This window comes from Andrographis paniculata, unplaced genomic scaffold (genome assembly GCF_009805555.1).
Source record: "Andrographis paniculata isolate CXL003 unplaced genomic scaffold, ASM980555v1 Contig51END, whole genome shotgun sequence".
Taxonomy (NCBI): Eukaryota; Viridiplantae; Streptophyta; class Magnoliopsida; order Lamiales; family Acanthaceae; genus Andrographis; species Andrographis paniculata.
The window spans coordinates 3,985,239-4,001,093 of record NW_026137586.1 but is presented as its reverse complement, the minus strand read 5'-3'; the positions used below and the strand labels follow the sequence as shown (position 1 = coordinate 4,001,093).

At 29.6% G+C, this 15,855-nt stretch overlaps 1 protein-coding gene across 6 annotated transcripts; it reads right to left on the bottom strand.

Moving 5' to 3' along the window:
- Positions 1-5,403: 5,403 nt before the first annotated feature.
- On the bottom strand, positions 5,404-14,050 carry LOC127253574 (uncharacterized). 6 transcript variants are annotated; one of them, XR_007839265.1, is made up of 7 exons: positions 13,773-14,050; positions 8,004-13,675; positions 7,834-7,907; positions 6,254-6,288; positions 6,022-6,134; positions 5,731-5,928; positions 5,404-5,636 (listed from the first exon to the last, which is right to left on the bottom strand). XR_007839265.1 is itself a non-coding variant. In XM_051278225.1 (6 exons), exons 1-5 carry the CDS (start codon positions 13,856-13,858, stop codon positions 5,860-5,862), a joined length of 360 nt encoding a protein of 119 aa, XP_051134182.1. In that variant the 5' UTR covers positions 13,859-14,050; the 3' UTR covers positions 5,404-5,636; positions 5,731-5,859. The 6 variants fall into 6 exon arrangements, 1 of the variants encoding a protein (XP_051134182.1); XR_007839267.1 differs by having other exon boundaries at positions 13,619-13,675; XR_007839264.1 differs by having other exon boundaries at positions 7,834-13,675.
- Positions 14,051-15,855: the final 1,805 nt, after the last annotated feature.

The following is a 15,855-nucleotide window of genomic DNA, read 5'->3' as shown; positions in this document are numbered from 1 at the left end:
TCAAACTAAAAAAACACGCACCTAATAGTAAAAATATTAGAAGTATATCAATGTAGTATAAGAACTCACCATATAAATGTAGGGTGTGTTTGTTTGAGGGTTTGGATTTTGAGTTGGAATTTGAATAGTAAAAATTTTGAATTTGAATAGTTGTATGATGTGATATAAATAGGGTTTGATGTGATGTTTTGAATGTAAAATTGATTTTTAGTATAATATAAAAAATGAAAAATAGGTGTTTGATTTGATGTTTTTGAGGGGAAAAAATTGGATGAATAGTGGAAATCCACCAAAATCCTTCAAACAAACACACCCGTAAGTATATCCGTGCATCTACATAAGTTCAAATTTACAGTGACAACAACTTAGAAAATTAATTAATTTAAATAATAAACTAATAAATAAGTGCAAAAACTCATGATACAAATTCAATTTAGAAATATATTTATAATTTATAATTACATTTATTTTTAATATTAAAAATTCTACAAGAAAACAAATACAATAATATAAAAATATAATTTATTTTTTATTTTTATTTTCATAGTTATATAAATTAAAAACTATTATAACTTCTTAAATTTAAACAACTAATAGCAAATATAATTCATACATAAATAAACAAATAAAAGAATATGAGAAATAATTTATTTTATATAATGAATCTAGTGTTTAAAAGACAAATAAATCAAAGCATCAAAAGTGCTCACCTTTAAAGTATTAAATAATGAAAACTTCTACAAAAAAAAAAAAAAAAAAAAAAAAATACTCCTTGCAGAAAAAAGTAGTTCAATTTGGTCCCATACCACTTTAAAGTATTAAAAAATGAAAACTTTTATATAAAAAAAAAATAAAAATACTTCTTCCATTAAAAAGTAGTTCAATTTGGTCTGATACAAAAATTAAAAAAAATAGTAGTTAAACATAATCTTAAAATTTTAATTATAAATTAAAATAAATAAAAATAATGTAATAAATATAGTGATATACATTAACTCTGTTCACGCAACGTTTTAAGATGAAATGATTTTTTGTGTATGGTATGGAAAATTGTGTAAAAAATATAAAATATATTATTTTAGGTTGAATATTCGACTTTTTTACTTTTTTTAATGATTTTTTAACTTTTTATAATGAGTATTTTGATTATTTATTTTTTTATAAAATATTTTGTATTTTTTATTAGTATTATTTTTGGGAATCGCAATTGAAAAATAGTGTTGGGAGAACAAAATGATTGTAAATAATTATTGAATGAAATATAATAGTTAAATACTCCTCCGTCCCATCACAATCGATACTATTTCCATTTTTGTTTGTAATGTAACAATTGATACATTTCTATTTTTAGTAAAAATTATTAAACCAAAACATATTTAATAAATATAAATCAACTTAATTAATTACTAACATACAACATCATAAATGACTTAGGACCACTCAAAACCCCTTTATTTCTACCTCTCTCCTAAAAAATAAATATTTTTATCTATATTTAAAACTACACTTCTTTTATAAAATTGATTTATATTAATTATAAATAAACAAAAATATTTTTTTATTTACTTATAATATAGAAGATTTTATTCTCTACTAAATATATTAATATTACATATATTTTTTAATAATTATAGATAATTTTTAAATATTTAAACATATGTTTAAATTTTTTTAATCATATATATTAAATTTATTTTAAAATTATAAATATTATTAATTATACAAATAAATAATATAATAATACATAATTATTATTAACTAATTAAATATCCTCACCTTAAATATTGTGTCTCTAATCAAATGGTTCAATTCTGGTGGGACGGAGGGCGTATTATATTTGTTGATTTTTTCAAAATTAATAATAGAATAAATTTAATGGAAGGGTGTCTTTGTTTGAGGGTTCGGATTTGTAGTTGGGATTTGAATAGTAAAAATTTTAAATTTGAATAATAGTACAATGTGATATAAATAAAAATTGATATGATATTTTAAATGTAAAATTAATTTTTAATATAATATAAAAAATAGTAAATTATAACACATCGTTGTGTTGTAAAAATGCACAAAACATCATTTGTTTTATTTATTACTTGAATCTCCCTTGTGTTAATGTAAAGTTTGTACGAAACACCCCGTTTGTTCAAAACTAATATTTGATTATAAATAAAGACTTAAATTAGGCAAGTTTTATAAAATAAAAACCGCAAAATATCTTAAATAATTTTTTTGAATACAATAAATAAATAATTAATTAATTGATTAATTCTTCGTTTTAAAATTTTAGAGACAAATTGTTATCTGATTTTCATAAAAACTATAAAAATAAATGATTGATCAATTATTTATTTATTTATTTTATTCAAAAAAATTATTTAAGATATTTTGCGTTTTTTATTTGTATAAAATTTTCATAATTTAAGTCTCTATTTAGAACCAAATATTAGTTTTGGACAAGGAGAGAGTTTAGTACAAATTTTACATTAAGACAAAGGGGTGTCACGTAATAAATAAAACACATGATGATTTGTATATTTTTACAAAAAATACAATGACGTGTTATATAATTTACCCTATAAAAAATAAAAAATAAAATTTTGATATAGAAATCCTATAAAATTCTTCAACAAACACACCCTAAAAAAAGTAAAAATAAATTTGAAACTGAGATTTAATAAATATATTAATAGTTAAATTGAGATAATTAAATACAATATATAATTATCTACAATTTAATCAACTAATAATTAAAATAAAAGAAAAAAATAATCTATGCTAATAGCTTATTTATTATATATGTAAACATTTATACAAAAAATTTACTAATACAAATCTAACAAAAAAAATAAAATTATATTGATTTAAAAAATAACTCACAAGAATGGGTTTGTAATTTTAGCATTTTAAATCTAAATTAATATTAGAGCCATAAATAAGACGAACTTGTCATATTTGAGTTCGAATCGTTAAGAATTCGAGTGCGGTTGCGGTTTGTGTTCATTTTTTAAGAGATATAACATAATATTTTGTTTGACTTTAGCTCGTTTAGCAATTTTTTTGATCGTGTTCGACTCGGTTCGGCTCATTAAGAGAATTTTTATTTTATTTAAATTAAATTAATAATAATTATATTTTTATTACTAAATTGAAATAAAAAATAAAATATACTACCTCCGTCCGGCTCTTAGGATCCCATTTATTTTTTGCTTGTTAATATTTAAATATTAATTATTATATCAAAATATAGTATAAATTAAAAAAATTGCAAAAATACTTACATTAGTTTCTTATCATAATAATAGAAGGACATTTGTATAAAAAAATTATAGAAATATAAATATATTTTTAATGTCGAGTACAATGAAATAAGAGGTAAATGTGAATCTTAAAGGCGGACGGAAAGAATATTTGTTTATCTAGGAGAGTGAAAAAATAAAAGGGTTTTGAGTGGGTTCTACATATGTGTGATGTTAGTATTATAAAGTTAATTAAGCTGATTTATATTTGTTAAATATGTTTAGATTTAGTAAACATTACTAAAAGTAGTATCGTGTCAATTGAAGTGGAACAGACAAAAAACAAAACAAAGACAATTGAAATGAATCGGAGGGAGTATATTAATATATACTCTATCCGTCGCGGCTAAATTGTCCACATTATTCTAGATATGAGAATTTAAGTAAAAAATATAATTAGTAAGTAATTAAAAAATTGTATTAGTAAAAATAATTATAAATTAAGATTAAGATAACTAAATAGTTTAATTAAGACTAAAAAATTATAAATTATAAAAATTAAAATGTGATTAAAGTGTATAATCATATTTTTTTTAAAATGACAAATTATGTGAGACGAAGCGAAATAAGAAAATGAACATTGTATACTGGGTGGAGAAAATATTTATTTATTATTATCTCCGTCCGATTCTAAGGGTATCATTTACTTTTTGTGTGTTGATCTTTAAATATTAATTATTATATCAAAACATACTAAAAAATTAATAAATAATTACAAAAATACTTCTATTAGTATTTTATAATACTAATAGAAGGACAATTGGACATTTGTACAAAGGATTATATATAAACATAAGAATATTTTTAATGTTAAATATAATGACGCAAAAGGTAAATATGACATTTAGAAGCGGCGGAGGGAGTATTTATTTTAATATATTTTCTTTTAGTAAGTTATGAATTTTTTATAAATTTAAAGTAATTAAAATTATTATTACTTTGTAAATGAAAATTATTTTATTTATAAAATATTTAAACTTGTTAAATTTAAAAGAAAATAAAAATGAAGATATTAATATTATTAATTTATATATATATATATATAATTTTTTATCATAAAAGTCTTTATCTAAATGGAAAATTCATTGTTGAAATAAAATTTGAGCAAACAACATTAACCAACCCAAGACAAAAACCTAAAGAAAAATTGTTTGTGTTGATGTTGAAATGGAATACCAACATGAATTAGGAAACTAGCTCCATTTTTTTTTGGGGGGGGGGTTTAGTGGACATTGGGTGCGTGTCTAGTAAACACACATACAGTGATAGCGACATGCATTTTGCTTTTTATTTTATTTATTATTACTATTACTATTATATTTGCTAAAATAAAATTTGTATGAAGTTTCTTCCTCTTGTGCTCAAGCTGTGTGTGTCTCCATTTTTTTTTTATCTGGGTTTTGGTCCTGTTTGTCGAATCAACGGGTTAGCGATTTTGTACCTCGTTGAGTTTGTCTTCGGTTTTTCGTCCGTGGTTATCTCCGGCGTCTTCTAGGTAACTTTGTGATAGAAGAAAAGGCTGGATATATAACTGATTGAGCTTCATCTTGATGGGCTAATCCAAATTAAGAAATAATTTGATCCACTATCTTAACATTTCATAACACTAGAAAAAGATTGATTTGGCACGGAAGAAATGGTACCAAAACCGCAGTTATTATGTCAATTTGGCGCGGCATGTGTCGCAGTTTCTGTCCAGTACAAAATCTCGGTTCCAATGTTCTTAGTAGCGGACATCCAGGCCAAAAATAAAAATTCTTGGCGCCGCTATTGGAGCCATAAATAAGAAAACAAAAAAAAAAAAAAGAGAGAGAGAGAGAAGAAAGTTGAGGTGCCGAAGGTAGTGCCATGATCTATACCGAAAAAGATTTAAAAAAAAAAAAAAACTTGGGTGCCAAAAAAATAAATAATAATAATTTTGACATTAAAGGATGCGCCAACACAAAAAAAAAAATAACAAATATATATTGGCGCTGATATCAACACCACTAAGTAAAATAAAAATAAATTAAATATATGTTGGCGCTGAAATCCGCGGCCAAAAAATAAAATAAAATTATCTTTTGCAAACAAGGAATAAAACCAAATGATCCTTGTTACAACTGGAAGATAAAAATAAAAGTAAAATAAAAATTGAAACACAAATAAAATAAGATATTATTTAACAACTAGAATTCATGAAACTGGTTCTATGAATCTCATTCTAATAAGATGCAACTATGCATGATCATCACCATGTCATGATTGTATTAATCAATTCTGAAAGGACACATCATCCATAGATGATGCACACTCCTCCCTTAAATGTTCAGCATAAACACCTGCTTTAACATCTTCCCTAATCTGGAACAAGAATACATCAGAAGTAAAATTATTTATGTAATAGAATCAAATAAGAAGTTCAAAAAATTATAGGAACACATGTAGATTGATTTACCTAGAGACCTCTTTCTTTGGCTAGGATCCAACAAATCTGTGATTTGTTCATTGTACATCTAAGTATGATGCTCAAAATATTCAGTAAGGATAACATCAGAATAGCCATTGACAGAACATTTTTAGGTGATCATAAAAGGACCACGAGGAAAGAGCAGCGACATGTGTACACTAATTGTTTGTCAAATGCTTTTTGTTCCTGAATGGTAAAATATAAAACTTTATTGTTAAAGAAAGCTTAATAGTATGAAAATGTTATATAGGTAATGTTCCTGAAAATGCTTGACCTCACCTTGTTAATCGGGTCAAAGAGCTTGTAAAAGACACGGGGAGCTATGCCTTGTTGATCTTCCTCCAGCAATACATTTGATGCACCCCAGATTGTGTATGCTCGCCACTCCGAGTCTGAAAAAAAGTTCAAAATAAGCTCACATATGAAAGTTAATATATATATATATGTTTGTGTGTGATCTTGCCATCAAATGCACTGCAATAAATCCATAAGCAGACAGAGATGACCATACCTATCCATACGCAACGACGGAGTTGTTGAATCCAACTAGACAGTTTTCAATCAAAGGTACGTCTATTAGCTCGACTATGCTACTTTGCAACACATTAATCAAAATGAATGATAAAAAAAAAAAAAAAATTCTTCACTTGCTACAACAATGTTGTATTTCTAAATATCTTCATTTTGCTTCACACATAGTCAAACAGATGGAGAATTTCGATTGTTATATAGTACCATCAAACAGATCCTCTAGATTCACAACATTATTCAGAGCTAAAAGCTACTCAGAAATTCATCATCAGTAATGGAAATAATCTTCAGGTTGTTCCCAAGGATAAATTATCCGAGCAAAGGAATAATGATTTGAAAATGATAAAATCACGAAACAAGCTTCCATAAGTGTGGACATGACTCCCACCTTCTATTCAATGCTGATGAGAATCTCCGATTCATTAGAACTTCGCTATGAAGTGCAAAATTACTAGTAAAAATGGCATAACAAACCTATAGAGAAACGTACCTAACAATTGAATGCTACATAAAACCTTATAGAGTTATATGTAGAGATAACGAATTGCAATTTGATAAAAGTTTCGTCGACTAAACCAAATCAGAGCTTGGAGACATGAATGAAGGGAGAAAGAAACGTGTTCTTAATTCAACACTTACTCTACAGCTCCGAGAGACTATTCCGGAAGATTTATTTCCGACGACGAAGGAGAAATTACTATTGTTAATAGGGTAGAAGAAAGAGAAATTACTACTGTTAATAAAATTTAATTTTGGAGCGATAGCCGCAAATAATAGTGACTCATCCATTATTTTAATTTTTTAAAAAAACAAAAGGTACGAATGACGGTGACTCATCCGTTATTTTAATTTTTTTTAAAAAAACAAAAGGTACGAATGACGGTGACTCATCCGTTATTTTAATTAATAAAATAAAAATTTAAGCAGAAGGCGCGAGAAGCCAGGCCTTATTTATAAATTTTGTTATCTATATTTTATTCTCAATAAGTAATTTTATCAATTAACACAGTATATTTTTCATATTATCTTTTGCTGCATTACAATTTATTTTAATAAAAAAATACTCTAAATTCATTTTGGATGAAAATTTGTGTATATAAAAATTGAATGCAATACTTAACAAAAAACATCAAGACAAATGGTCACCAATACTAATAGCTTTAATAGCTTTATATTTGCACGAGAGTGTACAAAATTAAATGCATTGTACATAATATTCAATTTTTTGAAAAAAAATTAATTTTATTATTAGGCGCCGAAATTGGCGACTAGTTATATTTTTATTTTTTTTATTTAATAACCAATGCAAAAAATCGTGTCATTTGATATATAAAAGCGCCAATTTGGGAGCCATCATTTTATTTAAAAGAAATAGGCACTGAAGTTGACACCTTAATTTCTTTTTAATGAAAAAAATAAAAAGAATCAGACGCATAGCACAATATTTTCTATAATAAATAATTATTTTTTATATATAAATTAATAAGGCATTGATTTTGGCACCAATAAAAGAATTTTGTTACGGAAATCGGTACCAAGAATGTCCGCGCCATTCCATACCTAATTATCCGCGTCACGTTTTTTAGAGTAGTGATTGTTTGGAACCCGTTTTGTCACCCTCTCTTTGCCGTAATCTTTGCCATTGCCACGTTTCACAGAGTTTGTTAGGAATTTGTTATAATCAATTGTATACAAACCGTGTAACAATCATTTTGATTTAATATACATACATATATAATTTTATCTTTCTATTGCTTCAGTGCTCTGCTCTTCTTTATAGTATCAGAGCTTAGTTGATCCAAAGACATCGGTCCTCAGGATGATGCCAATAGTCATATCTCATCGGCCACATCTGCATCTTAGACTACTGCTGAAACAGTTTTTCGAATTGTTGCTCAAACCATTGTCAACCAAACACCCATCTTGTTTAAAGCCCTGCTGATTGGAGTGGAGATTAACTAAACCTTACTTTATCTTTTGTTCCTCTCAATGGGACAAACTATTTTTGCTGGAGTCATAGGGTGTGGAACGTCCTTTTGCCAAAGGCAAGAGTGGATTTCTCACAGGAAAACAATCAAGACCTGTAGTAGGAACCATAGAATATAAAGCTTGGATTGAGGTTAATGCTTTAATCAGAGCATGGATCTTCAACTCCATCATACTTGAGCTACAATGAGCCTTTATTTTCTTCCAAATTGCCAAATCCTTATGGGAGAGCCTAAAAGAAAAATATGGGCAATCAAATGACTCTCTTATTTATCAATGCAAAAGGTCTATTAGCTCTCTAAAAAAAGGGGGATGACTCCATTACCACCTATATCACCAAATTGCAAGAGTTGTGGGAGGAGCTACTTATTGTCAATCCACCACTGGAGTGCACTTGTAAGACAAGTCGTAAGATACTAGAGAGGCAAGAAAACGGATCTTCTAATCTAGTTACGAAGCTGCTAAGAAACAAATTCTAATAATGAATCCATTACCAAGTATGAGCAAACCTTACCCTTTGATCATCCAAGTTTAAAAGCAGAAAGAGATTCATATTGCTGCAGAAAATAATGTATTCTTGGAAGACAACAAAAGAACACAAAGTAAAAGGTGTATTGATAAGAAAATGTTACATACATAAAAGAAAAATTCCATTTTTGAATATTGCAAAAAGAAAGGACACACTAAGGAGACTTTCTTCAAGCTAAATGGAATACCTCTTTGGTAAAAAGAAATGGCTGACAAGAAAAAACGACTTTGCCAACATACCTTAGAAATAAATTGAGTTAGTTTAAAAATTGATGTGGCCTTCAAGATTTGTCTAGATATTACTGCCTTGGTGAACTTGAAATGAAGAAACTGCTGCTGAGAAAATCCCTAGATTCACCAATTGCTAACACCAACTCAATTATTGAGTTCTCAGGATCCTATTTTGACTCAGCATATTTGGATAGTAATTCTTGGCTAATTGAAAATGGAGTTACTTGCCATATATGCATAAATGATGAGTTGTTTGAAACCTTAGAGCCTTTAACCTCAAAGCCAAAAATCTTTATTCTAAATGGATCATTTCTCCCTACTTCTTATGCAAGATCTATTAAGCTAAGTTCTCACATCATATTTAAAAGGTATACTACATGCATGCCTTTAAATACAATCTTCTATCAATAAGTGCTCTACTTAAACAGTCTATATGCAAACTTAGCTTTTCAAATGACACTTTAAATTTAGGACCTGAGCCAAACTTTACATTTTAGCCAAACATGTCTCCCCTGCCAACCACTTTACCCCTGTCCTCACCTTAGTAGAAGAATCTCTACTTTGGCATGAAAAGTTTGGACATGTTTCTGATGATACTTGTAAGCATTTATCTATGTCTATTGTTTTTAAATGTAAACCATGCGGCATTTGTCACAAGGCTAAACAAACTAGGTTGCCCTTCAATAAAAGTGTCTTTTATGCTCTATGTATTTTTGAACTTGTGCATGATAGTTAAAAACTGCATGTGTTATATGTTCATGTTATATGCGATATTTGATTGATTTTGATTGGATTCTACCTAATTTCTGTGCGTATTGTTTATTTGTGACATGCAGTAGAGAAAAAACAAATTTGGCATGATTGGAAGAAAAAATGAAGAAAAATTCAGATTTGCACCCCAGAGTTAGTCATGGCCATGACTAACTCCACCCTCTAGACATGGAAATTTAATTAAAGGTCCAAAAGTCCAACTGCTAGAAAATAGGGCAAAATTAAAAGAGAAAAGGGGAGTCACACGGAAAAAGAAGGGAGGACGGCCAGAACAAATATACACAGGAGTAGGAGACTGACAGACTCAGAGAAGATTTCCCCTCCCACTATGACTTTATCTTTCCTTTTTTGTTATTTTCTATTTGATTATGGAGTATATACATTTATGGTTTAGGGATGATAATATTTTGGTTCTTGTGTTTTGAAGATTTTTAGTTTTATTTATAAAAGTTCTTTTTGATTATCAATAGTTGTTTAATCCTGAAAATAATGTTTGTGATTGTTAGATTGATTGGATAATTTGGTATTGATATTTAAATTGGTCTGATAATCTAAAGTCAATTTAGGTAGGATATCCGTAATTGTATTCGCATTTGAATAGGTGACAATCGGGTTGAATAGTTCCTTCCCGGGGGTTAGACTATCGAACCTAGTTGCTCCTCTTAAGTAGTACTTGTTTTGAATTGGGATTTTCTAGATTAGAACGTGATTAGAAAATATTTCTTATGGGTGCACCTAGGTTTATTAGCTTAATTAAGGATAGTTAACCGTCGTACCTTAATTACCTTCACTGTAAGAAAAAATTGGTTGTCAGAGCTTATTGATAACTATAACCAAATTTATTGATACTTTAATAAAAACTAACTTTATTGAATCAATGATAAAACACAAGTACCATAACTGCATCACCCATTGAGTCAGGCATCCCCTTGATAGCGAGTCCTCCGTTAATTTAATTGTTTTGTTATTTTGTCTTCATTAGATAATATAAGAAAATTCCCCATTTTTATTTACTACATTAGAACGCGAAAGAGTGAATCACACAATCCCTGTGGAGACGATCTCGTTCCCTTGTATTGCATTAAATTATGATAACGGAATAGGTTAATTATTCGATTAACTGTGTGACAGGTCAGCGCATATGGACTTTTAGGGACCTTACATAACAACCACTATGAGTGAAAACCACTATTTCTTAACTATTGTGGATGACTACTCACGAGCTATCTGGACATACCTCATAATAAACAAGCAAAATATTTTTCAAATTATTGAAACATTTCTCCTCTATGTCCAAACACATTTCAATTACATTATCAAAAGACTCAAGATTGACAATGGTTCTGAATTCCTAAACAAACACTACAAATGATATATCAAAAAATTGACATTGTGCATCACCATTCCTGCACTTACAACCCACAACAGAATGGTATAACTGAGATAAAATACAAATACTTTCTACAATTAATCAGAGCCTTGATACTTCAAGCAAACTTTCCCTCAAGATTTTGGGGCCAGCCCTCCTACATGCTACCTATATTATTAACAGAATACCATCTTCTATTTTTGGTTGGTCTACCCCTTTTGAGAAACTTTATCTCACCAAGCCTAATATATCCAATCTAAGAGTATTTGGATGCTTATGTTATGCTGTCAATAATAAACCTACTAAAACCAAACTTGACCCAAGAGCCTACAAATGTTTGTTTCTTTGTTTCCTTGTTGGCCAAAAGGATTTTAAGCTCTATGATGTAGAAAGTAAAAAGTGGCTAGAGACATTGTATTCTATGAAAATGAGTTTCCTTACCAATCTTATGTTGATTTTGCAGTTCCTACACCACCTAACATTAATATGATATATCTAAACCAACCTCCTTTCAATAACCCACTAGGCATACCTACTCTGCAACTAACACCCAATCCAACTATCAGCCAAGATCTGCCACCAACTACACCATTTTCATCACCCAACCACTCCATTCTTTTGCCCTGATTCTACAATCAAAACTCCCATATCTGACCCTACATCCACTCAATCAACACAAGATGTCACACTTGATCTAGCCTCCAACCTTTACCCATCTATTCCAACCAGACCCAAAAGACAAACCAGAAAACCGATTTAGATGACAACTGTCAGCCCCCTTGTCATATTGCTTTCCTACTCTGACTCATCATCTTTATGTATTTGGCATAATGCATTTACTATTGATATACATGAATTAACATCCTATGTGCAGGCTCACAATGATGTTGTCTGGAGAGCTGCTAGAGGAGGAACTTGAAGAGGTCATACCTTGCCCAAAAGAAAAAAAACCCATCTTTTGTAAATGGGTGTATAGAATTAAGAGAAATGCTGATGGAAGAGTGCAAAAATTCAATGCTCAACTTGTTGCCAAAGGATACTTACAAATTTCAGGGAAAGACTATAAATAATTCTTTTCGTCAGTTTCTAAAGTTGTGATAGTGATGATATTCTTGGCAATAGCTTTCACCAAGCATTGGAAAGTTCACCAACTTGACATGAACAATGCATTCCTGCATGGCTTCCTTGAAGAAGAAATTTATATGATACCACATCAAGGAAGTCACATACCTCAAGGGAAAGTAGGCAAGCTGAACAAATCCTTCTATGGACTCAAGTAAGCTCCTAGGAAATGGTACAAGCAATTTACTACCAAGATTGTTGGGTACGGCTTTCAACAATCTACATATGACCACTGTTTATTCATACTATCTCGTGATCACTATTTTATTGCCTTGCTGGTGTATGTCGATGACATTCTTCTCACTGGCACTGATTTTCTAAAAATCATAGCAGTCAATGAATTCTTTCATCAGGAGTTCACTATTAAGAATTTTGGAGAGGCTGACCTGTTCCGTGGCATTTAGGTCACAAACACACTTTCTAGAATTAGTGTGTCTAAAAAAAAGTTCATTAAAGACATCCTTGATAAAATAGGTCTTCGTGATGCCAATCCTTGTGCCACACCTTTTGTTACTGGATGCAAATTACAGGATGCTAAGGGTGATCATCTACCAAATTTAGAAAACTACAGATGCATTGTTGGCCGCTTACTTTATCTTACAATGACAAGGCTGGACATTTTCTATGTTGTGCAATAGCTCTCTCATTTCATGGCATCCCTTAAATCCCTACAATAGAAGGCTATGCAAAGATTTCTCGAATATCTCAAACGTACTAAGCATTTTAAATTTCATTTTCCTTCTATTGGGGATCTTCATCTGGTTGCCTACTTGGATACTGATTGACGATGTTGCTTAGACACCAAAAAATCTATCACTGGTTACTGCATATGTTTGGGCTTTTGTCTTATTTCTTGGAAGATAAAGAAGCAGCCTACCATCTTTAAATCCTCCACTGAAGCTGAATACCGTGCTTAGATTCTATTGTGTCTGAAATACTTTGGCTCACCTATCTACTCCAATATTTTCATATCTAAGTGTTCTTGCCCACACCACTTTACTATGACAATCAATTCACCATTCATATGGTTCACAATGCGGTGCACCACGAGAAAACCAAACACATTGATATAGACTGTCATTTTGTTCGAGGTCACTTCCAATCTGTGCTCAATGCACCTACATTTTTCCCTTCCCACCAGCAACTAGTTGGCATCTTCACTAAGCCTCTGCCTTTAGCAGCTCTTCAAATATTTCATATCAAGATAAACTTGGGCTCATTTATCCAATTTCCTTTTGAGGGAGAGTGGTTAAAGAAAAAACTGGATATATAATTGATTGGGATATATCTTGATGGGCTAATCTAGATTAATAAATAATCCGATCAACCTAGCCCTACCACTCAGAATTCTCTGGAACCTGTTCTATTGCCTTCTCTTTGTTGTAATATTTGCCACTGCCAAGTTTCACAACATTTGTTAGGAATTTGATGGAATCAATTATATAAACTGTAACAATCATTTTGATTTAATATACATACATAATAATTTTACCTTGCTATTTCCTTTGAGTGCTCTGCTCTTCTGCACTTTTTCCCATTCCCCATCCACAACGCCCGTGACCCCGTTCCCTTTCTCATATGGCGCTCTAGTCTAGTCCCACCCCATTCCCCGATTATTCATTTAAATTTGTTATTTTCTCTTTTTGTGGTGGTGTGGGCTCCTGGTAATGGAGATTATTAGAATTTCTTGGTATTTTTTGTTGATATTTTCTAATTGAGGTGAATTTTGGGTGATGGAATCGCCAGAGGCTTTTCGGCCAGTGTCCTATGCCGATGTTGTGGCTTCAAAGAAATGCACACAAAGTGTTTGAGAATAAGAGGAGGAAACTTCACACAAATTTTATTTTAAAAAATATAATAATAATAATAATAATAATAATAATAATAATAATAAAACACGTGTCACTGCTAGTGTGTGTGAGTTCACTAACACGTCCTCAGCATCCACTAAATGATTTTTTGTTCTTCATCCACACCATCTTTCCGAGCAATTAGGGGTGTCAATATTAAATCCAACCCAAAAACTCGAACCCATTCGACCTAAAAACTTTTAGGTTTGAGTTTGGGTGTTTCGGATTGTAAAAACAAGGTCAACCCGAACCTGAAACAAAAAAAAAAAAAAATCAAGTCGGATCAAGTCAGGTTTCAGATTGATGTGATAACCCGAAATATATAAATCAAATCGAGTTTCGGGGTTGACTTGGAATTATATATATTTATTTTAATTTATAATGTTTACATTGTATTACAAATAATATAATATAAAAACTTAAAATATAAAAAATAATCAAAATACAAAATATGAATTCTAAAAATCAAAACTTTAAATAATTAATACTACATAAGTTAGTGGATTTTTTCAAGATAAATTTAAAATTATTCAAGTTTTCAGGTTTGTTTCGTGTCAGTTTGTTTGGGTTATCAGGTGACCTGAAACTAAATCAGATTAACCTGAACCTGACCCGAAAAAATTCATATCGTGTTCGGGTATGAGGTTTCGAGTCAGAATTTAGGTTCTGATCGTATTTGGATTGACATATATTTTGTTACACCCACATCTCAATACAACACAAACATGATCCGAAAATATGAATTGACACTCTACGAGCAATGTTGAAGTAGCGTACATTGATTGCACTCCTTGTTGGAAGCAATGGCTCCAAGCCAATCTCTCACATTATGCTTCTTCAAATATTCATTTATCAAATACTTGAGATACCTTTCGAAAATGTCATGTTTTCCGTCACAATTATCTTATTTTTATCACGGGTGACGGTAACAAAAATCTCCTCTAGCTCCGTCCTTGCCACCAATCTTAATTCTTTCAAGTAAGAACTTTTGTACCGACACAATCTCCATGAACCCTAGACCTTAAACCCAATATCCATGATTATCTTGTTGAGTTGAGGTGTCGAATTTTTACAAAATATCAAGTGTGTTTAGTGCGTTTATGTATGCTTTGAATTTTGAATATTTAAAATTTGAACATGAATAGTTTGGCATGATATAGATAAGTATTACTGTGACATTTTAAAATGAAATTAAATTTTAATATAATATAAATAAAAATATTTGACTTGATGTTTTGAAAGATTAAAAATTAAGTGAATAGTAAAAATTAATGAACAGTGTGATTTCAAATAAAATCTTAAACAAAAGATTTTGGAGTTTTAAAAAATTTAAAAATAGTAAAAATTTAGAATTTGATGTGACATTTTATGATAAAAAAAAATATACTCCTTTTGTCATCCAAACGTATTCTCACTTTCTTTTATTGGTTGTCATCGAAATTTATTTATGTTTCCTCTTTTAGTAAAAAAAACATCATTTTTCCCACGTTTCTCTACTATAGAAGGATTTTTTTATTCATCTTTATAAAAATTCGTGTCCAATCAAATGAGCATAATTTAACATGATATAAGGAGTATTTAATTTGATATTTACAAAAATTACTGTAAATAAATAATGCCAAAAGTTCCAAAAATTTCAAAATTGTTTGTGTAAACAAAGCCCAAAGTCTTAAACAAAATATTACTTCATTCTTCTACATCAACCAAATTTTGCAATAATTTTTT

Bases quoted from the DNA above. Each gene is read 5' to 3' on its own strand.
- LOC127253574 (XM_051278225.1), bottom strand. From the start codon at position 13,858: ATGAGAAAGGGAACGGGGTCACGGGCGTTGTGGATGGGGAATGGGAAA. The intron at 6,289-13,618 runs GTAGGGCTAGGT...AAAACTGTCTAG, and splicing joins GTTCCAGAGAATTCTGAGTG to TTGGATTCAACAACTCCGTC. The intron at 5,929-6,021 runs GTGAGGTCAAGC...TTTACCATTCAG, and splicing joins TCTTTGACCCGATTAACAAG to GAACAAAAAGCATTTGACAA.